Genomic DNA, 27,514 nt, shown 5'->3' on the forward strand with positions numbered 1-27,514 from the left:
GCGGAGCAGCGGTGATGGACTCGACGAACAGGCTGCCCACAGCAGCCCCGCCCTGGTCGTCCCGGCCCTGTCTCGCCGTGCCCCGTGGGCTGAGACGGCCGGGAAGTGTAAACCGGAAGCGCAGCTGCCGCCATCTTAGCTGCGGGCAGACGCCGTGCTGCCACCATCACAGGAGCGGGCAGGTTTTTCGCTGCCGGGAGCACGGCGGTGGCGGGACTGCCGCGTCCCGGAGCCTCCGGGCATCCCGGCTGTGCTGTGGGGGACGATCGGTCCGCGCATCGCCCTGGAGCAGCGGCGATGGGGCCGGTGAACGGGCTGCCCGCGCCGGCGGAGCCCCGCCCCGGTGCCTGTCCCGCCCCTGTCCCGGCGTGCCCCGGCGGCGGTGATGGCGGAGGGCAGCGGCGGCGCTGCGAGCGGCCGGGGGCCGCCGTGCCCTGGCGCGGCCGCGGCGTTCCGGCGCTGGGAGCAGCTGCGGCGGCGGGCTGCGACGCCCTGGGCCCGCGGGCTGCTGGCCGTGGCCGCCGGGCTCGGGCTCCTGTACGCGGTGCTGCGGGTGCCGGTGCGGCTCCGGGACGGCCTGGCGGCCGGTGAGGGCGGCAGGGGCGGACGGCGCGCCGGGGGGAGGCGGACCCTGCCTGTGGAGCCGGGCGTGCGGGCAGGGCAGGCTCGGCCCGGCCGTGCCGAGCTGCAGCCGGGCTGTAGCGGGAATCCCGCGGCGGTGATTGTCCCGCCGTGCTGCGCCCCTGCCGTGTCCGCGCGTGGGACCGTTCAGGAGGAGCGCTGAGGGGCTGGGCCCGTGCAGAGAAGGAGCAGGAGGGGCTGAGGGAGCTGGGAAGGGCTGGGGAATCCCGAGGGAGCTGGGAAGGGCTGGGGAATCCTGAGGGAGCTGGGAAGGGCTGGGGAATCCTGAGGGATCTGGGAAGGGCTGGAGAATCCCGAGCGAGCTGGGAAGGGCTGGGGAATCCTGAGGGAGCTGGGAAGGGCTGGGGTATCCCGAGCGAGCTGGGAAGGGCTGGAGAATCCCGAGGGAGCTGGGAAGGGCTGGAGAATCCTGAGGGAGCTGGGAAGGGCTGGGGAATCCTGAGGGAGCTGGGAAGAAGCTCAGCCTGCAGAAAAGGGGGCTCAGGGGGATCTTGTGGCTCTGCACAGCTCCTGCCAGGAGGGGACAGCCAGGGGGTCGGGCTCTGCTCCAGGGAACAGGACACGACCTCCAGCTGTGCCTGGGGAAGTTCGGGTTGGACATCAGGGGGAATTACTTCGTGAAAAGGGCGGTCAGGCTTTGGAATGGGCTGCCCAGGGAAGTGGTGGAGTGCCCACCCATCGTGGCACCCCGTGCTCTGGGCTTGTTGACAGGGTGGGGATTGGTCACAGGTTGGACTCGATAAGGTTGTTTCTAAACTAATTGATACTCTGATTCTGTGAGTCTGTCCCAGCCGTGCCTACGGGCAGGTGGTGCATCCCACCTTTGCTTGGTGACACACTGAGCTTGTCACCTGAGCCCGGGGTGAGGGACACGCTGCTGCTGTGTGCTCCCCGCCGGAGCCCTGCCCTGGCCGGAGCCCTGTCCCGGCCGGAGCCCTGTCCCGGCCGGAGCCCTGTCCCGGCCGGAGCCCTGTCCCGGCCGGAGCCCTGTCCCGGCCGGAGCCCTGTCCCGGCCGGAGCCCTGTCCCGGCCGGAGCCCTGCCCCGGCCGGAGCCCTGTCCCGGCCGGAGCCCTGCCCCGGCCGGAGCCCTGTCCCGGCCGGAGCCCTGCCCCGGCCGGAGCCCTGTCCCGGCCGGAGCCCTGCCCCGGCCGGAGCCCTGTCCCGGCCGGAGCCCTGCCCCGGCCGGAGCCCTGTCCCGGCCGGAGCCCTGCCCCGGCCGGAGCCCTGTCCCGGCCGGAGCCCTGCCCCGGCCGGAGCCCTGTCCCGGCCGGAGCCCTGCCCCGGCCGGAGCCCTGTCCCGGCCGGAGCCCTGCCCCGGCCGGAGCCCTGTCCCGGCCGGAGCCCTGCCCCGGCCGGAGCCCTGTCCCGGCCGGAGCCCTGCCCCGGCCGGAGCCCTGTCCCGGCCGGAGCCCTGCCCCGGCCGGAGCCCTGTCCCGGCCGGAGCCCTGCCCCGGCCGGAGCCCTGTCCCGGCCGGAGCCCTGCCCCGGCCGGAGCCCTGTCCCGGCCGGAGCCCTGCCCCGGCCGGAGCCCTGTCCCGGCCGGAGCCCTGCCCCGGCCGGAGCCCTGTCCCGGCCGGAGCCCTGCCCCGGCCGGAGCCCTGTCCCGGCCGGAGCCCTGCCCCGGCCGGAGCCCTGTCCCGGCCGGAGCCCTGCCCCGGCCGGAGCCCTGTCCCGGCCGGAGCCCTGCCCCGGCCGGAGCCCTGTCCCGGCCGGAGCCCTGCCCCGGCCGGAGCCCTGTCCCGGCCGGAGCCCTGCCCCGGCCGGAGCCCTGTCCCGGCCGGAGCCCTGCCCCGGCCGGAGCCCTGTCCCGGCCGGAGCCCTGCCCCGGCCGGAGCCCTGTCCCGGCCGGAGCCCTGCCCCGGCCGGAGCCCTGTCCCGGCCGGAGCCCTGCCCCGGCCGGAGCCCTGTCCCGGCCGGAGCCCTGCCCCGGCCGGAGCCCTGTCCCGGCCGGAGCCCTGCCCCGGCCGGAGCCCTGTCCCGGCCGGAGCCCTGCCCCGGCCGGAGCCCTGTCCCGGCCGGAGCCCTGCCCCGGCCGGAGCCCTGTCCCGGCCGGAGCCCTGCCCCGGCCGGAGCCCTGTCCCGGCCGGAGCCCTGCCCCGGCCGGAGCCCTGTCCCGGCCGGAGCCCTGCCCCGGCCGGAGCCCTGTCCCGGCCGGAGCCCTGCCCCGGCCGGAGCCCTGTCCCGGCCGGAGCCCTGCCCCGGCCGGAGCCCTGTCCCGGCCGGAGCCCTGCCCCGGCCGGAGCCCTGTCCCGGCCGGAGCCCTGCCCCGGCCGGAGCCCTGTCCCGGCCGGAGCCCTGCCCCGGCCGGAGCCCTGTCCCGGCCGGAGCCCTGCCCCGGCCGGAGCCCTGTCCCGGCCGGAGCCCTGCCCCGGCCGGAGCCCTGTCCCGGCCGGAGCCCTGCCCCGGCCGGAGCCCTGTCCCGGCCGGAGCCCTGCCCCGGCCGGAGCCCTGTCCCGGCCGGAGCCCTGCCCCGGCCGGAGCCCTGTCCCGGCCGGAGCCCTGCCCCGGCCGGAGCCCTGTCCCGGCCGGAGCCCTGCCCCGGCCGGAGCCCTGTCCCGGCCGGAGCCCTGCCCCGGCCGGAGCCCTGTCCCGGCCGGAGCCCTGCCCCGGCCGGAGCCCTGTCCCGGCCGGAGCCCTGCCCCGGCCGGAGCCCTGTCCCGGCCGGAGCCCTGCCCCGGCCGGAGCCCTGTCCCGGCCGGAGCCCTGCCCCGGCCGGAGCCCTGTCCCGGCCGGAGCCCTGCCCCGGCCGGAGCCCTGTCCCGGCCGGAGCCCTGCCCCGGCCGGAGCCCTGTCCCGGCCGGAGCCCTGCCCCGGCCGGAGCCCTGTCCCGGCCGGAGCCCTGCCCCGGCCGGAGCCCTGTCCCCTGGGGAATCCCGAGGGAGCTGGGAAGGGCTGGAGAATCCCGAGGGAGCTGGGAAGGGCTGGAGAATCCCGAGGGAGCTGGGAAGGGCTGGAGAATCCCGAGGGAGCTGGGAAGGGCTGGGGAATCCCGAGGGAGCTGGGAAGGGCTGGGGAATCCCGAGGGAGCTGGGAAGGGCTGGGGAATCCCGAGGGAGCTGGGAAGGGCTGGAGAATCCCGAGGGAGCTGGGAAGAAGCTTAGCCTGCAGAAAAGGGGGCTCAGGGGGACCTTGTGGCTCTGCACAGCTCCTGCCAGGAGGGGACAGCCGGGGGGTCGGGCTGTGCTCCAGGGAACAGGACACGACCTCCAGCTGTGCCTGGGGAAGTTCGGGTTGGACATCAGGGGGAATTACTTCGTGAAAAGGGCGGTCAGGCTTTGGAATGGGCTGCCCAGGGAAGTGGTGGAGTGCCCACCCATCGTGGCACCCCGTGCTCTGGGCTTGTTGACAGGGTGGGGATTGGTCACAGGTTGGACTCGATAAGGTTGTTTCTAAACTAATTGATACTCTGATTCTGTGAGTCTGTCCCAGCCGTGCCTACGGGCAGGTGGTGCATCCCACCTTTGCTTGGTGACACACTGAGCTTGTCACCTGAGCCCGGGGTGAGGGACACGCTGCTGCTGTGTGCTCCCCGCTGGGGCCCTGCCCCGCCGGAGCCCTGTCCCACCGGAGCCCTGCCCTGGCCGGAGCCCTGCCCCGCCGGAGCCCTGTCCCACCGGAGCCCTGCCCTGGCCGGAGCCCTGCCCTGGCCCTGCCCCGGCCGGAGCCCTGCCCTGGCTGGAGCCCTGCCCCGGCCGCCACTGCCCCTCTCCAGCCTGTGCTGCTGGCAGGTGACAGGGCTGATGTGCAGTTTGAGTCCAAACCATGGCCAGAGCACCACTAGATAGCTGCATTCTCTGCACTGTGCTCTCGACAGCAGGAGGGAGAGGTCTGTGGAAAATGTATGTTGGCACTGAATATTAATTTGCATCAGAACAGGATGATTTTGTCTGAAAGTGAAATAATATATTAAATTGGCTTGTTGTGGTCCAGCAGCCACTGTATGGATGAAACTGTAAGATGCTTTGTCTAGAAAAATGCAGTGATTTTTTTTTTGTGGGATATAAAAATTGGCTGTCACAGGTAGATACAAACAAAATAATAGGTGGTGAGGATTCCCCTAAGAGTGCAGCATTCTAAAGCTACTAGGGCTATAGTGTACTATGTATTTGCATGATATTTGGCATTCTTTAATAGACAAGCTATTTATCTATTTCAGTTCTGATTATTAAGTCTCTCGTTTTTTTTTCTCTTAACAGTGACCATGTTCTTAAGCACTTTGACTCCAAAATTCTACTTTGCCCTTACAGTAACTTCATCTTTTATATCTGGACTGATATTTGTAAGTAGCCCACTTCTTTTTTTTTTTTTTTTGAAACAACTTTAGCACCTCTGGGATGGCTTTATGAGGGGTAAAGGGAGTGAATATCAGACTCTAGAGGGTGCCTTTGTGCTGGGAAGGAACTTCTCTGATGTCTTGTTGCAGCTCTTTTGCTGTGTGTGTTGCATGTTGGGACTGTAGGAGTCTGAGAAGATAACCTGTGCGGGATGCTGGAGTGGTTTACCTCCCCTGCACAGCTCCAGCCTGTCACTGGTCACCTCAGAGAGCAGACAGGGCCTGATCCAGGCTGCTCCAGGGCTGACACTTCGGTGTGGTCCTTGAAGCCTTGTGATATGCAGGTATTTTTAATAGCTTCAAAAAGAGATGGTGATATTTTTGGCCCAGAATTTCTGCTAAGTGACTGTCATTGCTGTTAACTTAGCCTTGTTTCTTTGTTAGCCTCTCTCTTTCTGCTTAGCAGAACATCTCAGTTTAATGGGCCATTTTATCCTTCATTCTTTCAGATTATTTTTGTGACGTGAAAAAGCTACTCTTTTGAATACTACAAATTTGGTACTGCAGGTACTACAGCTTGAAATATCCTCACCAGAAAAGAGGATATAATGGCTTTTTGCCTCTGTTCACAGTTCCCCTATACAGGTGCTTCTGAAAGGGTTTCTGAGTTACCCTGATGACTTTGGGAGGGAGGAATATAACATTTGACTAAAATGTTGCCGTTTTTTTCCAATCTCTTTGATGCTCTGTGAGTGATCCTGCATGGCAAGTCAGGCCAGACTGGATCATGGTGTTACTCTGTTTGGGGAAGAGTTCCCTCCCTGGTCCTTGGCAGGGGATGTCCTCGCCGTGAGCCCTCTTTGTCCCCAGTGTTTGCTGGGAGGGTGCCGCCTAAGGAACCTTCTGGTGCTCTTTTCTGCTGTGACAGGTGTTTGAGTGGTGGCACTTCCGAAAGTACGGCACGTCCTTCATCGAGCAGGTTTCTGTGAGCCATCTGAGGCCCCTCATCGGGGGTGCAGAGAGCAGCCCCCCAGCCCCAGCAGCTTTCTCGGCGGGGGAGAGTGAGACCAGCAGGCAGAACATGCCAGGTGATTCCTGATGTGTCCCAGGAGCTTTCCTTGAGCTTTGAGGGGGCTTGTAGTGGCTTTGGCTCTGCGTTAGTGCTTGTAAAAAATGGACAAAGCCTACATCTTACAAAGTGTTTTGTTAGTAGTGCTAAAAATAAACTAAATCATTATGGTTTTTCAGTCTAAGCCATTCATTGTTAAAGATATGATTTAGAAAATGTTATACATTTAGCTAAAACTGTTTCAGTAGCACTAGTTATTTACTGTTCTAAAGGTAAATATTGCATGAGTGTACATGCATTGCTTATTCTTCCCACCCTGTGCTTTTGTACCCCAGCAATGCTGGGGAGCAAAAATATTTACAGAATAGCAGAAGTTCATGAAGATGATGATTGCCTAATAATAAAATTAAAGCAGCTTTTGAAAACACAACTGCTTTTGCATTACTGCATTTTAATGTCAAGTTAATTTCCCGTGCTTTTAATTTAAAAAATACTTTTATTTTGTTATTCCTCAGAGTGCAAAGTGTGGCGAAATCCTCTCAATCTTTTCAGAGGGGCAGAGTATAGCAGGTATTAATTATCTTGCTTTCCACTGCATATTTTTAAATTTAATCGGGGGCATGCACATCACTTCTTCACAGAGCTTGCACTGGTAATGTCAGGAGACAGCTGGAGACCTGCAAGATTATAGGGGTGATTGATACCAATCCTGTGTTTAAAAGGCACCAAGCCAAGCTTTGGCAGTTTCAGTGTTAAGAACAAAAATATTGCTGTAACATCAGGGCTTTTTGAGAGTAAAGTAGGAAAAAAGCTTTATTCAGAGGTTGAGACAGTAATTCTCAATCTAAATTCTCTTTTATTAAACTATATTGTAAGTCTCCTAGTGTTACTTCATGGGAAAAGCTGCTTTCTAGGAAGCCAGTTCCCCAGTTGTTTAGAACTTTACAGATTATTGAACAGTAGTACTTGAAACTTTGTGTTAGTAGCTTTAGTCTTTTATTACAGATTTTCTGCACTAGGCACATCAGATATTGCCTTGATATGAGCGTTGCTAATTCCTAGGAATGCCTTTTACTGAAATCTGTTGTTTTAGGTACATGTGGGTGACTGGGAAGGAGCCTCTTACTTACTATGACATGAATTTGTCTGCTCAAGATCATCAGACCTTTTTCACCTGTGACACGGATGCCCTCCGGCCCTCAGACACAGGTACTGATGTCTGCCTAAGGTGTGTAAGTGTTGGACAGTGCCAAGTGTGTGCTTTTACTGAACTTGAAAGTAGTGCAAGTTATTGTGTCAAATATTTCATGAAACTAGCCTTTCTCAACTACTAAAGAGGTTTAATAGATGTAGAGGATCTATGGTTTGTGTTGGGAGTTAAAGCCCATCCAGTTCCCCCCTCTGCAAGACATCTTCCACTAGACCAGGCTGCTCCAAGCCTCTTGAATTTTAGTGTTTAGTGACATTTAGTGGAAAGATGTTGTTTCACATTGTGCATTCTCTATGACTTTAGTGCTGTCACAGTCCTGATGTTTTTTAAGATCTCACACATTTCAAATAATTAGCACAATATTGCAAACCTGGATTATATTCTCAACAGCCAAAATGTGGTCTCATTTAAACCTTAGTAATGAATAGTGCAGTCTCCAGATTTTTTTCCTTGTGTTCCACATGTTTAGTGCAGAAAGTGTTCTTTACCTGGTTATTGTCAGCGTGGGTGTGAATTATTGTCAATTTGTCACATTCCGGAGGTGTTCCTTGTCAGCTGGCTGTGACATGTTTGATATGAAAGATGTGTTTTTATTTCACAAAGGGAGTGAATTGTCTCGCTTGCTGAGCCAAGACTAATATTTTGTTTCCGAAAGAAAACTCAAATATTTTTCCACGTTATTCTTGCTGGACAGCAGGAGGTTTTGTTCCAAAAGAAACATGTATAGATTCTTCAGTTTTCTTATCGTCCTTGAGATAGGCCAGATATCGAGCTCCATGAATGTAAGGTTTTGGAGTTCTTTCAGGACTGGTTTTTAGTGTGAAAGTTAATAATCCTGCATAGAAAATGGTAGCTCTAAATGTGTTGTTTTCCTAGAAGATGATTTTCAGTTTGTGTTTCCAGTTTTACCAAATGGAAGCATAGTAGGAGGGGTCTAGAGTCATTGCATTGAAATAATTTTGAATTCAAGTTGTAGTTCAGGGGACACTTCTGAATAGATGTCACCCTTTTTGCTTGTTCCCAAACCAAATAAGCTGATAAATGTATATCCTGAATTGGCTTTGCCTTGTGATGCCACTCAAATGTGCTTTGTAAATTTAAAAATAAATTGCTAACCCTTCGTGATCTAACAGTTGTCTAAAAATAATCATGGAACAGAATCCCAGAGTATTTTGGGTTGGAAGGGTCCTGAAAGCTCATCCAGCTCCACCCCCTGCCATGACTAGGGACACCTTCCACTATCCCAGGGAGCTCCAAGCCCCAGTGTCCAACCTGGCCTTGGACACTTCCAGGGATCCAGGGGCAGCTGCAGCTGCTCTGGCCAGTTTAATATTTAAGTATAAAACTCTACCTGTGCAAGACACCACTTACTCCATCACTGTTTTCTTTGAAGTTCTGTTTGAAAGCTTAAATTAAAGTTCTTTGCAGGTCTGTGCATGAACCTGTGTTTAACAATTGCTCCTGCCAAGCTTTCAACAAGTCTTGGGGAATGTTTCCAAAAATCTGTAGCAATTTAGAAATAGTACATCTGCCTGGTTATGTAAGCTGTGTCTGTGCTCCGTGGAGGAGTTCTGAAATGGTCAGCAAGGAATCTTCCTGGTGGTGTTGCTTTCTTAAACTAAATTTGGGGTGTACTGAGCTGTTGCAAGAATTTGATGCTTGTGGTAGGAACAGGCTGAAATTAAAAACACTTGTTTGTTCTTCCTTATAGCAATGGTGCAGCAAACAGGAATTTTCAGACTGGGAGGGAATGTTACCTAGGGCTGGCTCCCAGGTCTTTCACAGGTGTCCATGTCCCTCACCAGCCTTTCCATGTGTTTCCTACAGTTATGCAGAAAGCCTGGCGAGAGAGGAACCCGCAAGCCCGGATTAAAGCAGCATATCAAGCTCTAGAGTTGAACAATGAGTAAGTTTGTACGATCAGCTGCTGTATTTCTAGTGGGAAGGATTAAGTGGAAGGATACTGAGCACACTATCAGTTTCTTCATCTAATAATTCACTTACAGCAAAGTTCTGAGTGCTTAAGGGGGACTCCTCGCACTGGGAATTGCACATGGGGCTGTAAATTGCCCTGAAATATTGAACTCTTCTACTAAAAACATCTTTTGTGCAGCTTTTTTTTTTCTTAAATCGCTGTGTTAGTGGCAATGACAAATGAGAAATCATATTCAGGTATGGAGTGATCTTAATTGTATATAAGGTCATGTATTTCAGAGATGGTGTCATGGTAGAACTGTATTTGGAACTCAGTGAGGCCACTCCTGTAAAGGAATTGAAAATACTCTGTAGCATAAACCAAAGAATTTCACCACAACTGTGATCCACTTTGCTATGTTGTCTTGTTATTTTTGTGTAAAATGTTTTAAAACCTCCTGATTTTTAAAAAGCAAACCAAACAAAGAAAAACCTTTCCAGACAATTACAGATCATTTTTACAGTTTCAAGGAGAAATAATTTAACTTGCTTTAACAATTTTTTCCTTTGCTTTTGCTCCAGATGGGAGGGGGTGTGTGTGTTTTTTTCTGTAAAATGGAAAAGGTTTATTTTTTCCATCCCTCCCCCTTTGAACTCAAGTCAGTATTTTGGAATTTTAATACTGTCAATGCTTACATCTTAAACATAAGTGAATCTTGCTCATTTCTAACACTTCTATCACTTAATAAAAATACTAAACTTCCTACCTCAAAGTAACTGGTAGGTTTTTCTCTTATTTCAGTTGTGCTACTGCATATGTCCTCCTGGCTGAGGAAGAAGCAACAACTATTGTGGATGCTGAGAAATATTTCAAGCAGGCTCTGAAAGCAGGAGAAATGATTTACAGAAAATCTCAGAACTGCCATTCCCAGAGCCCCCAGCATGAAGCACAGCTGAGTAAGGACTTTGAATCACATGAACTCCTGGGTTTGTGTGAGCAGAAATGTAAAACTAAGGTTATAATTAGGAGAGGTAAGGATTGAAACTGATAGACTAATGCTTTCTGTCTTTGTAATCAGGAAGAGACACCAATGTACTGGTGTATGTGAAAAGGAGACTAGCTATGTGTGCCAGGAAACTTGGAAGAATACGAGAAGCAGTAAAAATGATGAGAGATGTAAGTAAAAGTAAAAAAAAAAACTGAGTTAACAATTGTTTTCAATCACATTGTCCTAATTGATGGTTTTAAGTTCATTTCTAGGCATCATAATTAATCTATTTGAATTATTTTCCCATGAGTTTGCACATGATTGAATGGGGCTTTGTGTAACCTGGTCTAGTAGGAGATGTCCCTACCCTTCAGCTATGGCAGGGAGCTGGAATGAAATGAGCTTTGGTTGCTTCCCACCCAAACCATTCTGTGATTTTCTGAAATGATGCAGTTCTTTTCATGCTGCTTCCATGCCAGTGTCTCACACTCTGAGACAACAGAACATTAAAAAGCCCTAGATTATTGTACTGATTTCTGTTAAGTATTTCAGTCATTCAACTGCAATTCTATATGTAATTTATTTCTCTTTACTGATTTGCAGTTGATGAAAGAGTTTCCACTTCTCAGTATGCTGAATATCCACGAAAACCTCCTAGAGGCCCTTCTGGAGTTACAGGCATATGCAGATGTCCAGGCAGTTTTAGCCAAGTATGATGGTAAGTGATGCCTGTTGGAAAATGTGGGTGTTTTTGAATAAGAATATGAGTGAGGTGGGCAAGGGATGTCTGTCCACAGGCAGGAGTCTAGCCATGACCTCAGCAAGGTGAGAGGCTCCCTTCATCAGCAACAAATAGGTGCCTGCAGAGTGCAGGTCAAGTTCTCCTTTTGACTGCCAAGGTCAAATTTAGGCAAACTAAATTGCATATGAATTACTTCCTGTGTTTTTAAGTTACTGCTAATCTGTGAAGAAATCCTTGCTTCAATTCAAGGATTATTTTAATTAATCTCTTCTACATCCCTGGATGTGCCTAAATTCATCAGCCTTTTTCAGCCAGGGCATAGCCTGTAAGTAATTGATGTAAATAAGCTGGAAAAGGTAGTTTTCCTTTTTGTCACCTTCCAGGCTTGGTGGTGTGCTTCTGTAACACTGAGGTTGCTTGTCAGAGATTAGCAGTGTGCAAACATGCTGCTGCCAGAGATCAGTGGTGTGCATCAAATGGTGTTGTTTGCTTTCACTTTCTGTCTCAATCAGTAGGTTTTGAATATTGTGTAAGTCTAAATAAAGGTTAATAAAGTATGTTCTTATTGCCCTCAGTTTTGCCACCTGGATAGTGCCCAATTCATGAGTGTACAAAAGGCTGCTGTCAAAGCAGGGCCTTAAATCACCTTTGGAATGGAGGGACATAGCAGTATTTTATGACAGTTATTGTCAGAAGTTGTTGATTTCTCTCTTATGTCAGTTCTTTATTGCCTCAGGGAATCAAAGGTATTCTGTTTTTCCCCAAATCCTGTGCCAGCCGAGCACCCTGCTCCCATTCCTTGATCCTCTTCTGGGTGGATTCTTTTTAATTTATGAAAACCATTTGCACTTTGCCCAGTGCTTCTTTCTGTTAACACCAGAAATTGTGACACTTTCTTAAGAAAGCATTGTTGATTTTTTTCTGAGCATCTGGAAAAATGAGTGCAAGCTTCAAACTCCCTGCAGCACCCCTGTGTTTGGCTTGACACAACAGCCAGACTTGCAGTAAGTGATGGACAGGCCCAGGATGGGATTTACAAGAAAAGCAAGAACCATCTGACTATACACAACGTGGTACTTGGGAATTAGACCCCAGACTTTGTCTGCTTTTAAAGTAAACTTGCACTGTGAGTGCTAACCTTCTAATCTGTAATTGTCAGCTCAGACTTGGCTTCAGATGTGCTACAAAGCTACAGCTAACAGAATTTCCCCCATGGAACTGCAGAAGAACGGAAATCCCATTTTGGTTCAAATTCATCTACCTGTCTGTAATGTCATTTTTTGTGGTCAGCTTCTGGTCAGTGTCTCAGCATTGTGCAAAACTGTGTTAATGTACTGTTGCAAAATTAGGTGAAGATCAGAAGCTTACTTTAAATCTTTGTGGGTTAATGCAGGAAATACATTCTGTTCTTAAGTGTATTTGTATGCACATTTCTCTTTGGATTCAGTTTCAGTGTGTTGGTACATTTAGAAACAAAAGGTGACTATCACCTAAATACAACTTTGGGTTTTCAATCTGAGGCTGACTGGTGACTGTCAGAAAAAAGACAATTCCAAGTTTCTAATCACAGCTGAAATGTTCCAGATGTTAAATTCATTGTCTCCCATACCCAAGGAAAAATCTTTAACTCAAAGGATGTGGGTTTAAAATGTTTGTATTGCCTTAGAATCTTACAGCTTAATTATTTTATTTTATCACAGATATCAGTCTTCCCAAATCAGCAGCAATATGTTACACAGCAGCTCTGCTAAAAGCCAGAGCTGTTTCAGAAAGGTAAGCAAGGACATGTGTGAAAACAAGGGTTTGTCGCTATATTTTGGGTTCTGGTGTAAAATATGAAGGATAAAAGGTCTAAATCCTTTGTTTTAAAATTACTTCTAATCTGTAATAAAATCTTTTCTTCAATTAAAGGATTATTTAAATTTTTTAGTCTTTTTTACATCCCTGGTTATGCCTATTTATGTAGCAATTACATTTCTAAGAGCAAGTTGAGTGTATTTATATATATACATATGTTTGTGTGTGTAATAAAATACAATTTAAAACTACTTTTAAGCATCCATAAAGTTAGTACAGGGCAGGATGTTTGGCCCATGTATTGGCCAGGTGCTTTTGTGTAAATGCTGTTTTCAGTGTTTTTCTTGGGATTTGTTTTTTGGATGTTTGTGGTAGGTGATGCTGGCATTTCACCATGGTCTGAGCCCCGCTCCTCCCAGCAGGTGATGCTGTAACAGGGAGCTGAAAGTCAGGGTCAACATGAATTTTCATATGTCACGGGTAGCAGTCAAGATACCTGACTTAACATGAACATTTTTCTCCTAGAGGGGTTTGTTTATCTTTCTTGATAAATCAGCCAATTTTTAAATGAACTCTGAGTTTGCAGTGCAAATAAACACGGGTTAGCATTTATTATTTATTACTTTTGTTCAAGGTGGGTTTTTCCCTTCAGGTTCTCCCCAGAAACTGCCTCCAGGAGAGGACTTAGTACAGCAGAAATTAATGCTGTGGAAGCAATTCACAGAGCTGTGGAATTTAACCCTCATGTTCCAAAGGTAAAAGTGTTTTCTTTTCTATTGGACCACTTGTAATGTATTCTGAAAAATACCATATTATAATATCATTTTGTTATTGGAGCCTTTCTAGCCCCATATTTTCTTGAATTTGGTTATAATTCCCTCTGTGGAGTTGTTAAAGACATTAGTATTTATATCATAAATATTTTGTGGCTAGATTTTTTTTTAAATAATAGCTGATGTTCAGACATGGGTTTTTGCACAAAAATTTAAACTGCAAATTTTCTAACTCACTGGAAAATCCAGTAATGTATTACTGAAGGCCCTTTACTCTCAATAAGGGTGGACATTAATAAATATAAATGTAGATATTTAAAGTCATAAAATAATCACAGAATGGTTTGTGTTGGAAGGGACCTTAAAGATATCTCATTCCAGGACCCTGCGTCCAAGTCCCTAAAGCCAAATTAAGTTCTCCAAACAGTAATCACTCTAGTATTCCAAACCCCTTTATTCTGCTGGGCTTCCAACCATGGCTCCATGGTTATTGAAAGATCTGCAGTCACTTATTTTCTTCATCCACGTGTAAACAAGATTAAGAGTCTGTATCACCACAGGCTGTAATTTCATGTCTGGCATCAAAACACAGATTCCACAGAGCATTGGGTGAAAATCAAGTCCTGCATTGCTTTTTCCTGTCCTAGGGATGCTCTCAGTGTGAACCTTGCAGCAGGAGGCTGGCTCAGGGCAGGGTCTAATCCTCTGGAAATGATGATGGAGCCCCAGTGGCTGCTGCTGGGGAGGCTGGAATGATCCGGCCGCTGCGTTCTGTCTGCCTGTCCAATCCAATAGAATGTGCACTGGGGAAGCTAATTGCTGCTTCTTTGCATGACTGATCAAGAGCGCAGCAAGTTCATTTCAGACAGTCTCAGACAGATTTTTCTTTAGCCTCTGCCTTTAGGGGCAGAAGATTATAATGCATTATCATTATCTAAAAGTTCTTTTGTTTTGGGTATCCTTCAGTTGCTTCTGGAGCCTCATATACCTTTCTAAAGAAGTTAGAGATAATTTCAAACAGGCTGTTGTTAAAATATGGTCTGTAGCTCTGCAGACAAATGCAGAAACTGATTCCAGGTTTCAGCAACTTGATTTTCTCTTCTAATTGTACATCTGTCCATTCTTCATGGATTTTGTGTTACAACATTGCCTCGAGGCACCAATTGATTAGATGACAGAGCAGAATCTTACTGGTGCAGGCTGTTTAGAGTTCTGAAATGTTTATGGTCAAAGCAAACAAGTGAAAAAGGGCAGAGAAGTGAGGCAACTTGCCCAGTGGATCACAGAGGGGGAAGAAAATCTGATCTTTGAATTTCTATTCTGTTCTACCCCATAGACTAAAAATGAGTGTGTAAAGCAGGAAATCCCTCTGTTAGCACATCAGATGGAAGTGATAGTCTTTGTTCGTAGCATTTTGCATAAGGAAAAGGAATTATTTCTCTTTGTTCTGCTTTTACAAGGCTGGTTGTTAGGAAAGTTAGAACCAGCTAGAAGAGTGGTCCTCTTAAGCCATTTCCAATTACAAATCTGTAACTGCATTGTGGTTCTTTATGGAACAAACTTAAACATCTGAATATCTTAGAGATTTTTATTGTGTGTAAAGACCTCAAAACCTTCAGTTCAGTACTGAGACACTTTCAGTACTGACACCTTCCCTGTTTTATGCATAAACATGGATGTGAAAACCTGCCAAGCTGGAATTTTTCTGTTTGTGTGGTAACATGGGTTCAGAGAGGGCCAAAGCCTGGGGCTGAGCATTGGTGTGTTGTGGCAATACTTGCAGTGGAGCTCCACCACCACTGCGGGGTTTATATTCCCAGTTAGCATAATGGAAAAGTGGGCACTGTGGAGAGCATGAGCATTGGGTCAGGGGTCAGATATTTGAGACCATTTTCCCACAGCAGTGCTGTGTGAGTGATCCTTTACTGTGTTAAAAAAAAAAAAAAAATTGAAGAGGATTAGAGAGGATTAGCAAGAATATTACCCTCCAGAGTGCAGGCCCAAGGCACTGAGAGAAGAACCTAGCCAGGCAGCAAATGTGCTTTATTTGGCTGGGGCACAACCCCTCCTACATTCCTTGAAGAGTCTGAATGGGAAAAGTTAAGTCCTCAAACTGGATTAGTAAATAATCTCATGGTTTGTGGCATCTGCTGAAATAAATCGGTGAGTTAGCTGCATTCTTACACTTTGGGGGACACTCCAAGGAATTGCCAGCTACGTTGATCAAAGATGTGGATTAACTTTGGCTGTTATTGAATGAGACACTGTATGGTAGGAGAGGACAGCTCGCAGGTAAATACTAGAGCTGAAGCTGTATTTCAGTCTTATAAAAAGTAGTCATCTGTTTTTAAAAGCTAAGTTCAAATGAATACCTGACTTTTTTAATGTACCATGAGAAAATGTGGTACATGAAAAAAATTGCATGTTCTGTGTTGCAAAGAAATAGGAAATGATTAATCCTTGTGTTCTTTGACCCCTCTGAGCATCAGATTTTCTGCTGATAGAGGGAGAGGGCTGAAATTGAAAAAAAAATCTGAAATCAAAGATACTTTGTGGTAGCCCAGTAAAACCACATTAAAAGATTTTCCTGGGTTTGGTTTATTATTCTTTTTTTGGTTAGCACACTGACACTTTCAGGTTTGCTGCTCATACTTTTAGAGCTAACAAGTCCTCAACCACCTACACTGAAACTTTCAGTGATGAAGTAATGAGCAAAAATACTGTTGGTTTGGGGTTTTTTATCAGCCTAATTTTGTCCCTCATTGGTGTTGCACCTGCAGCGTTATACTTAATGTCTGTTCCACAAGAATGTGTTTTTATTTGTCTTGCTGAAGCTGTATGGTTTTTCTTGACTTTTTTATTTTTTGTGTGAAAGCCTATTTTAAGAGTCATATACACAGGAGTGTGTTTTGCTGCTTTTCATTTCTCACTTGGTGCAGCCTGGCTGCTGTGTGGTAGAAGCTGGCCCTGGCCCCTTCTACGCTCAGTTATTCCTAAAATGATCAATTGTGTGTCCCAATCAAAGGTTTTGGAGCATTCCATGTAACCAGGTGTGCTTTCCATTTTTCCTTTCAGTATTTACTAGAAATGAAAAGCCTGGTGCTGCCTCCAGAGCACATTCTGAAGCGAGGGGACAGTGAGGCAGTAGCATATGCTTTTTTTCACCTCCAGCACTGGAAGAGGATAGAAGGGGCTCTAAATCTGCTGCACTGCACATGGGAAGGCAGTAAGTATCTCCTTTTATTCTTTTCTGTACAGTAGACTATTGCCTGCCTTTACCCCCCTCAAACATGATTGGTTCTCTTTGTGAGAAGCTGGTTGCCTGATTAGATTCAGATCTAATGTCACTCACCCTTCTTGCAGCATTTAGGATGATCCCATACCCATTAGAGAAAGGACATCTTTTCTATCCCTACCCGAGCTGCACAGAAACAGCAGACAGAGAACTGTTGCCAAGTAAGTGGTTTCTAAGCAGTAATGATAATAAAACACAGGCTAAGGACATATTCAGTTTGTGGTATTCTGTATTTACCTTACTGTGATTTTTTTAGTTTGAGCTTCCTGTGAAGGGGATTCAGCTATTTGTTGATGTCCCTCCCAAAAGATCCTGAAGCACTTGACTTGTGTGTGTGGTAAATGTCAGCTTGATGCAGTAATAACCTAAGTCCTTCAGAGATGAAATCTCTGATGTGTGTGGTACATGCAGACTGAGTCTGGCCAGCCTTGAGAACAACAAAGTTGACCGTTTGTTAAAAATTGCTTTTAAAAGAATTCATGGATTTGACTCAATCCACGGTTCCAGTCCTGCACTGGGTATCCAGTAGAACCTGCCTGTGATCTTACAGAGACTCTTTGGTTAACCTGCAGCTTCACAGAACATTTATTGCTTTCTGTCATTAATTCAGTGGTCTGTATTGATCTGCTGGCTGCCTCCTGGAACTTTTTCTACATGTATTTCTATGGATTTATGCTAACACTTGATACTGAAAAGTCTTACCCAGCTGCTCTTTGCTTCAAGGTTGCTTTATGCAGTGATGAGCCTACATGTTTTTTTCTACAAATAGACTCTATCATTACTGCCTGTACTCATGATATTTAGGAAAATAGCATTAATTTAGATTAGAATTGAGCTGTTAATTATACATCTTAATTGAATTCTTTTGGGGTTGAACTTCTATATCTTGAAGAAACACAATTCCCCTGGGACTGGAAAGGGCTACTGCAAAAGCACCAGCAGCCCTACAGAGACCACAGCTGTGGAAAGGAAAACTGCACAGACATGTTTCTATTTAAAAGCCTGAAGTTATATTTAAAATGTGTAATTTAAATTTGCCCCCAGACTGCTTTAAATTACTCATTTCTCACTTATGCAGGATATTGCACAAGGAATTCCTTGGTTAGCAACTAACCCTAAATTGTAGACTTCCCAGCATAATTAAACACCAACACATGCAGATATTTCAACAGGATCACTCACGCATTCCTGTTTTGTTTTAAATATAGAACTACCTATAAATAAAATCATCTTAACACTTTTATTGCAGTACTTCTTCGAGAAATCTTGACACTTAATTTTTTTTTAAGTTATCTATTTAAAATAATGTTGACCAGATCAGTGATTCAGAAAACCTGGATTGGTCTGATGAGTAACGCTTCTCAAATGTCTGTGAACATATAGAATTAGCTTTAGTTGTCTTTTCCTCTCTTGAATTTGGTTTTAATTTCCCAGTGTAGGAAAAGCTACTGCAAAAAGAATTAATTTCTGTTTTTTAAATACTTTCCTAAATTATATTGCTCCATCTTTTAGAAATGAGGTGAGTTTCTATACAGTATGAATCTCTGGGTACCATTAACATCTCTGATGGATGTTAGACATGGATCTCCAAATAGTCGATGTAATTGTGCTCCAAAATCATAGCATTAAAACCAAAACAAACCCTGAGCACTTTGCCATTAATGAATTGCAAGAGCACAAGACACTTTTGCTGGGTTTACTCTTCTAATGGTGCTTTAATGTGCTAGCATACAGAAGCAGTAACTGGGAGGGTGAAGTGTCTTTTTCCTCCACAGGCTTCAGTTTAAGAAAGACTACAATTGTATTTTCTCATTTTACAAAAAAGGCTCATTTATAATTTTGGGTTTTTGTTAGATTTTAAAAACAGCTTGTCAAGAAGGGCAATCCTTTTATAATTACTCATGTCTATAGAAACTCTTTTTTTATTCATTTAAAAATCTTGTGAAATCATTAGGTAGAAATCAGAGCTGGAGGTATCCAGAGCCAGTAAGTAATTGCAAATTCACGCAGCGGGTCCTCGGCGAGTGACCAGTAGTAGTGTTGTGAGTGCTGAAAGCTCCACATGCCACCCTTAGCCTGGCTAATCACCTGCTTTGGATTTTGTTACCAGAGATTGGAAATTGCAAGGAGCTGCTATGTACAGAATTTATAACCTCGTCCTGGCACTGTTTTCTTTGAGGTCTGCTCTGTCAGCTGCTCTGAACAGATTTACTGTAGTCTACAACCAGAAGACTCCAAGAAGTACTATGAAATATGTGTGTATACAGCATGCTGGTTGTTTTGTACTTGCTCAGCTTCTTAGACCTCTAGAGAGTTGAAGACACCTGAACTGTTTTAGTTGGTTTGGGTAATTTTGACAGCTTGTGAACTTCACAGGTGTTCCTTCTGTCCTGTTAGAAAAGGAGGTACCAAAAACTTTGCCTGATTAAATACTTCAAAAATAAAGCCTATGCAAGTGAAAAAGAAAACTGAGAAGATAATATTAATAATGAAAACAAATATGTGAAGACTCTTAATAATGAAAACAAGCATGTGATGTAGGGGAAAAATTAAGAAGTTAAAGTACTGGAACCTAAGATGTGCTGCAGGAGTCTTTCCTTCTGAAAGTCCAGAAATGAGTTAAAAGGCCATAGATAATTCAGAAAGCAGTCCTTGATTATCAAATCTCAACATTGTTCATTGTTTCCTTTCAGCATTTCATGAAGTCTCCGTTTACCCCCAGAAGGAGCTTCCCTTTTTCATCCATTTCACAGCAGGCCTGTGTTCCTTTTCAGCCATGCTGGCCCTCCTTACCCACCAGTTCCCTGAGCTGATGGTCATTTTTGCAAAAGCTGTAAGTACTGTCTCTATCATGGGGCTTGCTAAGGTATCTTGTGAGGCTTTGGGAATTTTGAGGTCCAGGGCAAAGTAGCCTCTAGTCAATCTCATGCTTGTGGAGCATAAATTACTTTCTCAAACTACTCCAAGCAGTAAGTCTGGCCTTTACTGAACTGTGGATCTCATGCAGTAGAGCAGAGTAGCAAATAAAGAGCTCTGAACTCTAAGGGAATCATTTATTCTGGCTTTGCTAGTCAAAATTGAGGGTAAAAGACATTGGCATCCTGGCTGGTTTAATGCACCAGGTAATGGAGACCCAGGAGGAAAGCCCTTCTTTTTTAAGAATACTTTGTTCCTAGAAGTGTTGGCTTTACTAGTGAGCCCAGTCCAGTGTCCAAGTCATGCAGGTCGGAGAGTGGGGCCTCATTTCCACACAGTGGTGTTGATCTTCATGCTGGAAAATGTAGTTGGACATGCCAGTGACAAATTTCAGTGCTGCTCATAATTGGCTGGGTTCATTGTAACTAGGGGCTAACTATTTGTTTGATTAATTCTGTAAGGGCTGCATTAGCAAAGTTGTATGATTTCCAAAGAGATAGAATGTCAGATGTTATGCTAACAAAGAATTGCTTGGTGAAGTTCTCTCTGCTGGGTTTCTTGAACCAACAAAAAGAAAAGACTTTGTATGGTTGAGTTGGCTTTGCAGTTGGGATGTCCAGTGACAGGTCCCAGTGTGGGGAAAAACCTCCCAGGCTTGAGTCGTTTGGCAGTGTGTTTATTGTGTTTATTTTCTTTAGGAAAAGATGGATAGTGTCTGTTCAGCTGAAAAGATAGATGATCAAGAAGAGTGTGCATTGCCACAGCATTCCCCCAACCAAACCAGTGGTGGCAGGCACAGACAAAGGCACTCTTGACACTCTGTGGCAGTTTATTATCAGCAAAAGTTGAAATTGTGTACTGAGATCATCCAGTGAGAAGGGAATTCTGTATTACTGACAGCTGAGAAGGAAATACCAGCTTCCAGTATTCTGCTATTTTAGCTAGTATTAATGTTGACTCTCAATCATACTCTAATGATAAAAATTCTTCCACATTTTACTTATTTGATGATTGTGCTCATGATTCAATTCCTGGTGTTTTCAGAGGGATTCAGAAAACTTGTAAGAAACTATGATACTCAACATCAAAGCAACATTTCTGTTTTTATTGCTCACAAAAAGGGGTGTTGCAACTAGGTGCCTTCCAACCCAAACCATTCTGTGACTCTGTGGTTCAGTTAATAGATTGCTTCAATAGTTTTATTACAGATAATGCTTTGATGGCTGCTAACACTTTATACATACTGTCTTGTCTTCTGGAGGCCTGTAGTAGTAGCATCTACTTGAATTTTCATACCAAAAATAGAAGATTATCTTCTGTTTAATGATACCAGCCTTTTTACTTAAGCATACTGTAATAAAGCAATTATTATTTGTTATACTGAGCATTATATCTTCAAGTAATTCCAGTACTTTAGGCTTTTAAAATTATTTTTTCTTATGTATTTCATTACTTCGAGTATTTTTCATCTTACTGTTCTTTAACTTACTAGATATAGTAATTTGAGATAATGAAGTTCTAGCTGGTATATCTGGAGTGCTTTGGCTGTAGATAAAAGCAATGTGAAATATATTTCCAACTCTTGAATTTCCAAGAAACCTAGAACACGGTTTTAGGAATGGCAATTGGAAAGTATTGTGTATATGGAATTTTTCACTGTAAATCTCCAGGCAGTGACTCCTTAGATTACATTTCAGTTACTTCTTAATCAAACTCTTTTTCCAGCAGTTGAATCCACAGCAAGCTGAATGCCTCAGAAGGGGTTTAAGAAGTTGAATACCTTTCTATGGGCTTGAAAAGTCTGAGTTTACATATTTTCATTTGTTAGTGCTTGAGTTTGTTTCCTCCATAATAAATCACAGGGTAAACCTTGGCAAATTGCTAAAAATATTCCAAGTGGCCAAAAATCACAAGGAAGCGTTTGCTAGTTCCAATGTATACAGCGTGGTGCAGCATCAGCCGCGGCCGCCCCGCGCTCCCAGCCCGGCGCCGCCGGCGTTTCTGGGCTCCTGCACGGTGTCCTGCCCGCCTCGGGGGCTCTGCACACGTGGGATTGGAGCTGGCAGAGCGCTGGGCATTTGCTGGTACAGTCAGAGCCCGTGAAGGTGCCCGGAGGAGCTGCGGCTGCTGAATCCCTGGAGCGTGCAAGGTCAGGTTGGATGGGGCTTGGAGCAACCTGAGGTGGTGGAAAGTGGCCCTGCCCTTGACAAGGTGTTGAAATTGGGTGATGTTTAAGGTCCCTTTCAACCCAAACTATTCTGTGATTCCATGATAACTGTGTGAGGTGGTGCTGGTGAGGACAGTGGAACAGGCAGTGGCAGAGGATCCACAGGTCCACAGGTGGCTGCAGTACCAGCACAGGTGCTCCCTGGGCCTCACTGTTTGTTTCAGATTTCTGATCTCTTGGAGAATCACACTGCTCTTGGTGATCAGACAGCTCTGTTTCTGAAGTAGCTGCTGTTTAGATTCTTCGCAGTGACAGAAGAGAGGAAGGTATGCAAATGACAATAATCTGAACTGTCTGAACAAGCTGAAAAATGCTGCTAGATAAAACAACTTCTGTTGAAATTGCAGACAAAAGGGTCTGTTTTTTCATTCAGTATGAATTTTAATTTTTTTAATAATTACATAGATGGAGGACTGGGTGGACATGTATCATCTTGCAAAAGTGAGGTTGCACAGTTCCTTCTGTAATACAAAGACACCAAGAAGTCTGTGAAGAACAGCAGTGATACAGAGTGATAGCAGACACTGTAAACAGATCTCACAAGTTGCTGAAAACAATGAACATGACCTTCATAGAGTCACAGAATGGTTTGTGTGGGAAGGGACTAAACCCCATCCAGTTCCACCTCCTGCCCATGGGCAGGGACACCTTCCACAATCCCAGGGTGCTCCAAGCCCAGCCTGGCCTTGGGCACTTGGAACCATGGGGCAGCCACAGCTGCTCTGGACAATTCCAAGCAGATCAATCCCATTTTTTACATCAGATCCTTATGTTTCTGGAATAGACCAGTGTAAATTATTATTAAAGTACTGAAAAAATAGTGCAGCAGTGTTCCTGCTGTATCCTACTGAAAACAAGTTTCTTTTTCAGGGAATTGGACAAAATCCTAAGACAGTCCCTGTTCCAAAGTGGTTTTGTATGGATTGCTTGATACTTTCACAACAAAGAAGGAAGTCATGGGATTTAAATTAAAAATTGGCTAATTTTTACGATGGCAAGATTAGGAGAAAACATTTTTCATTCTGGCTGGTCCCTAGCTCCCTGTTGGAGGATTCCTTGCCATTTTGTCTGTGGCAGCCATCTAGGGACAGAAAATAGGGCAAAGCAGAGCTGTGTCTGGCAAGTCCTGCTTTGTGTGACACTCTGCTTTACTTTAAGAACAAATCCCCCTACCACTTTCCCCAAAGCTCATTAAGTGAGACTGAAGAATTAACTTTTTAGCCAGCTGCTGAACTTTTCATATTTATAAACACTTGAGTCTTTTGCTTATCTAAGAGAAAATGTGTATAGTTTGGAGATGTGCACTTCCCTGCCAATGTGTAATGAGTGGTTCTACACTTGGTAGGGAAAAAAAGCCTGAAGTTTCCTGTCAGAGCTGAGTGTCGATGCCAAGGGCAAAGGTTTCTTGCCTTGCTAATCTACATCTTAACTCATGCACTTAATGTGAAGGTGCCACACGCTAACAGGCAGGGAAGAAGCCCACTGCAAGGAAAAGCGCCTGCACTGCTGTGAATGTTATGTTTTAAAAGCCTTTTTAATGTAATATTTGAGGTTATGATAGAAGCCAGGAGGGCCAAAGTAAAACTTTCAAAGTAAATGAGTCCTGTTGTTGCTAACTCATGAAATGAGGGTTTGCACAAGGATAACCTGAGTGCCAGTGGAATATCTGGGGGATGGGTTGAGAAGGTGCAGAGGAGTTTGCATGATTTGTTTTAGCCTAATCTTACTTCTGGAACTGTTTAGATGGCATCTAGAATATGGATCCCGTCTGGAAGCACAGACTGCTCTTGGTGGATGGGCTGTTCTGTTGGGGTCAGTGACCTGTAAATAATCTGTGCCTGCATATTGAAAAAATCAGGTGATCTTTAAGGTCCCTTCCAACCTAAACAGTTCTGTGGTCCTCTGAAAATCCCCTGTCCTCTGCTGCCTAGTCTGTTCAGCCTGAAGGCACAGTGCTGAGCCCTGGAAGAGCTGTGGTGTGGAGGAATGCCACCCTAACCCTCGTGCTTCCCCCCAGGTGCTGCGGGTGCTGTGGCCCGTGAGTGCTCCCAGCGTTCTGGCCTCCGGCTGAATGGACTGCACCAGGGTGAGTGCACGAGGCTGGAGCTGGGGCTTCCAGAGGGCTTTTCTTCTCCTCTGTGTCTTCATTGTCTACAACAAGCCTGTTTCATGGCATCAGCAGGGAAGGGGTTGGAATCCTGTTGCCCTGAGGGCAAGACACAGGGTGGTTTTTGCTCATACTTTGAGTCTGCAGAAGGAGGTTGGTTTGGAAACTGAGCTGATTTATTGTTGTGTTGTGTTTCTTCCAGTGCTTTGGGACTCTTCTTTCACCCTTCATCTTCACTATGGAGCACATTGAGGACCTGCTGCTGTCCAGCCCCTGGCATCAGCTGGCTAGTGTGACTGGCGTGTATTTTCCATGATAGTTTGATTTTGTTCTTACGAGCCTCACTTGGGGGTTGGCTGACCCCCAGTTGTGGGAGCCAAGGAAGAAATCCGGGTCTTCAAATTGATATCCTTGACCATCTTCCATGCTGATGGTGCTTAGCATGTGAATTTTCTTCCTTGGCCTTAACCTGTAATCATCTAAGAAAATAGTTCTTGTTGAGCAATAGTTTATTGCTCTCTAAATCACTTGGACAACTGGAAGCTCATACTTCCTCTGTAAGAAAGGAGAATACACAAACTGAGCAGGTGTTTGGAGTACTGATGCTTCCTTCTCAGCTGCAGATGCGCCAGATACTTGGCTTAGATTTAATTTCATAAGCCTTTTTCAAAATATTTGTTAACAGCAAAGTATGGTTCTGCTTTCTTTATTAAAAGGTTGCTACTTAACACATTGAATTTGTTGACTTCTTAAGTGTCCGTTAAATATAGATTACAGTGTGCAAACAAAGATTTGTTTCTTCTCTATCTTACGAGCTTGCATTACTCAAGGAGATGGTGAACTCCTTTATTTCATGTTACTTCTTTAGATTTAATTGTGCATCTTTTATTCTTTAAGACAAGGCATTTTGAAAGACAGGATGGCTTCTGAAACTGCCCAAAGTGTTGTGTTATCTGCAGGGGACTCTGTTGGGAGACCTGAACCTTCAAGTGTTAGTCCAAAGTAGTTTCACTGTTGTTACGAAGACTTGAAGAGAATGGAGATGTGGAAAATCCTTCAAAGGATTTGCTTCCCATGCAGACGAGTCCCGAGGGTTTGTTTACTGCAGAGGGGAAAAGATGTGGCAGCCACGTGGTTTGAGGTAATTGGTGTGACTTCCATCTCCACTCTCCCCTTAGAGCAAAAGTCTTTTTCCCACACAGGTCTGCTGCTTGGCATCAGGGAAGCAGTCATGCCAGCCCAGGCTTCTTAGAAGGGCAAGTGATAAAAATAGCACAGACTTGTGGATAAATGCTAATTCTGAGCACATGAAAACCCATCATCTTGCTTTTTGCAGATAAGCACATACACTTAGCAGTAAGAACTGGGGGGATTTTACACGTTTGATCTCCACTATCTTTGTGAATGTTTGTGACATTGATGGCTTCTTCCAGAGGTGGTGTATATTAATCCAGTTTCTGAATCCTGGATGGAAGAAGCTTGCTGTAGCCTACTGTATTCTCTGAAACAATCTCTTCATCAGTCAATTACAAATCATTTGAATTGATTTAAAATACCTCCTTACACTGAAGATCAAGAATTAATTATTTTTCTTTTTCCTTATTTTCAAATCCTTCTTTACCTTGTAAACCAAGTTCTGTGAAGCAGAAAGTCACCTCTGTATCTCATGTAAGTGTAGTTTATTTGTAACTTTGAAGGGAAACATACTTGCTTAGGTGGAAATGTCATTGTTTGCTCTCCAGAAACAATGGCATATTTCTGTTGACTGGACTTAAATCCAGGTTAATATTTGAATTAATCAAGGAATCAAAAGGGAAGCCCTACAGAAAGATACTACCAGTGTTTTCAGAGTTACCTAACTACTAGAATGTAATTTTCTCAACTTTCTTTCCAGTTGGTCACTGGGGCTGTTTCTCACCTTGGAATCACTGTGGTGATTAATAGGCCTGTTGTGTTCATGTGATTTCACTTTGTGGTCTGCAGGGGCCCATAAGGTAACCAGCCTAATGCTTTTTAAAGTTGAACCTTTTCCAGCAGTTGTGTGGGGTTATAAATGAAGCTCTGCCTCCCATGTATCATCCCAAGAGCTGCTTTCTCTCACTGTCCTCCCTTGACATAACAGTAACAGAAAGGGGATGGGCTTGTTCTGCGAGGAGAGCTGGCAGCAGGCTGTGTAATGAAAATCTTCCTGTCTCCAGAAGTGCCAGCAATTCTTGAGGAAGGAGTGCTCTCTATAATGTTCCATGTTTTTGGGAAGTGTTCCTTTGCCACTTAGGAGCAGACACTTACACCTGACCCATACCTTAGGAATATCAATTACGTTGTATGTGTGTGTATATACACATCTACATTTCTATGTATATATACATTAAAAATTGCAATTATGACTCCGGACAAGATGAATATTGATGTAACTTCTTTGAAACAAGAACTGTGGTGACTTTACAGCCATTGGGATGACAATAGCTTTTCCACAAGGCTTTATGTGGCAGAGGTGAGGCAGTTCAGACTAATAAATATTTCAGGGTAACAAGGTCTGTTCATTGCAACCCTAGTTCATGTGGGCTATAAATCACATCAGAATTCTGGGGAGTAATCTCTGACAGATATTTACCATGCTGGGAGCCCTTCATTTTTGAAATTTGGAATAGATGCCTGTTAGCAGCTTTTATGCATATATGTATGTGGCAAAAGGACTTTTCATGCCGTCAGGCACCTGGGTCACTGAGGTTATGGAGACAAATTCACATGGAGATGGCCCTGGGGTGCTTCTCCATCCAGATTTGTCGCAGGCCAGTTCCCTTCCTGCATCTCTCCAGCACTGGCTAGGCAAGTTTATTCCCTGCTCCTCATCCTGGAATTGTTGTGAGGGTGCCAAGCCTCATAGATCCATGACTCTGAGCAAGGCAGGGTGTAAAGGTCATAGTTGAGACCATTAATAACAAGGTGCAAACGGCTGGTTTATATGTAATGTGAAGCTTTTTACTTATTTCATTTTTGCACTTTGGGGGCTCTGTTTGCTTATGGAGCACTTGGTGTCTGGTACCTATTTAGCCTGAGAGCAGGCAATTGGGTTCCTTCAGGCCTTCAGAGGAATGCAGAAAATTGTTCTCTGGTGTTGTAATTCTGCTGGGATAACTGGAGCTTATTTGTCTCACTGCTTATTAAATGCATACTTGTCTAGAGGTCTTCTTTTTTTTTCTTTTTTCTTTTTTTCCTGAGAAGCGTTGGGTGAATCCCAAGGACCACAAGTGAGAGGAAGATTCCAGGAGGAGGGGGAGAGGGAAGTGCCTGCACCTCTCCACAAGCTGCATCATCCACCTCCAGTGCCAGCAGAATGAAGAGGTTAAATATGAGAGCAGACTCCCTTAGGGAAAGGAGATGTATGTATGGGGCTAGGCCAGACATAAATTAACGTTGCCCTTCCCCCTGCTCAGAGGGGAGACAGTGAGGGGAGCAGCACCTCCCAGGCACTGATGTTTGGGGTGTGTGGCTGGGAGCAGTGGGGCTGTGCTGAGGTGTCTGGGTGGGCCCAGCTGTGCAGGCCAGGAGCACCTGT

General features: G+C 46.4%; 1 protein-coding gene across 4 annotated transcripts; it reads left to right on the plus strand.

The window, feature by feature from the left end:
- The first annotated feature begins 335 nt into the window (after positions 1-335).
- ST7L (suppression of tumorigenicity 7 like) lies at positions 336-27,140 on the plus strand. Of its 4 annotated transcripts, none has more exons than XM_041466622.1 (17): positions 336-587; positions 4,840-4,922; positions 5,845-6,004; positions 6,501-6,555; positions 7,079-7,194; positions 9,023-9,101; positions 9,912-10,066; positions 10,189-10,286; positions 10,702-10,816; positions 12,541-12,613; positions 13,272-13,392; positions 16,486-16,636; positions 16,774-16,866; positions 19,399-19,538; positions 23,592-23,660; positions 23,866-23,934; positions 24,158-27,140. In XM_041466622.1, the coding sequence occupies exons 1-16, from the start codon at positions 386-388 to the stop codon at positions 23,917-23,919; spliced, it is 1,764 nt and encodes a 587-aa protein (XP_041322556.1). In that variant the 5' UTR covers positions 336-385; the 3' UTR covers positions 23,920-23,934; positions 24,158-27,140. The 4 variants fall into 4 exon arrangements, 3 of the variants coding, with proteins under 3 accessions (XP_041322556.1, XP_041322564.1, XP_041322576.1); XR_005955040.1 differs by having other exon boundaries at positions 337-587; positions 23,592-23,706; positions 24,158-24,683; XM_041466630.1 differs by having other exon boundaries at positions 342-587; positions 13,290-13,392; positions 24,158-24,683.
- The last annotated feature ends 374 nt before the right edge of the window (positions 27,141-27,514 follow it).

The sequence above is a fragment of the Pyrgilauda ruficollis genome, unplaced genomic scaffold, assembly GCF_017590135.1.
Source record: "Pyrgilauda ruficollis isolate IOZ18807 unplaced genomic scaffold, ASM1759013v1 scaffold100, whole genome shotgun sequence".
Taxonomy (NCBI): domain Eukaryota; kingdom Metazoa; phylum Chordata; class Aves; order Passeriformes; family Passeridae; genus Pyrgilauda; species Pyrgilauda ruficollis.

Bases quoted from the DNA above. Each gene is read 5' to 3' on its own strand.
- ST7L (XM_041466622.1), top strand. From the start codon at position 386: ATGGCGGAGGGCAGCGGCGGCGCTGCGAGCGGCCGGGGGCCGCCGTGC. The intron at 4,923-5,844 runs GTAAGTAGCCCA...CTGCTGTGACAG, and splicing joins TTATATCTGGACTGATATTT to GTGTTTGAGTGGTGGCACTT. The intron at 10,067-10,188 runs GTAAGGACTTTG...CTTTGTAATCAG, and splicing joins CCAGCATGAAGCACAGCTGA to GAAGAGACACCAATGTACTG.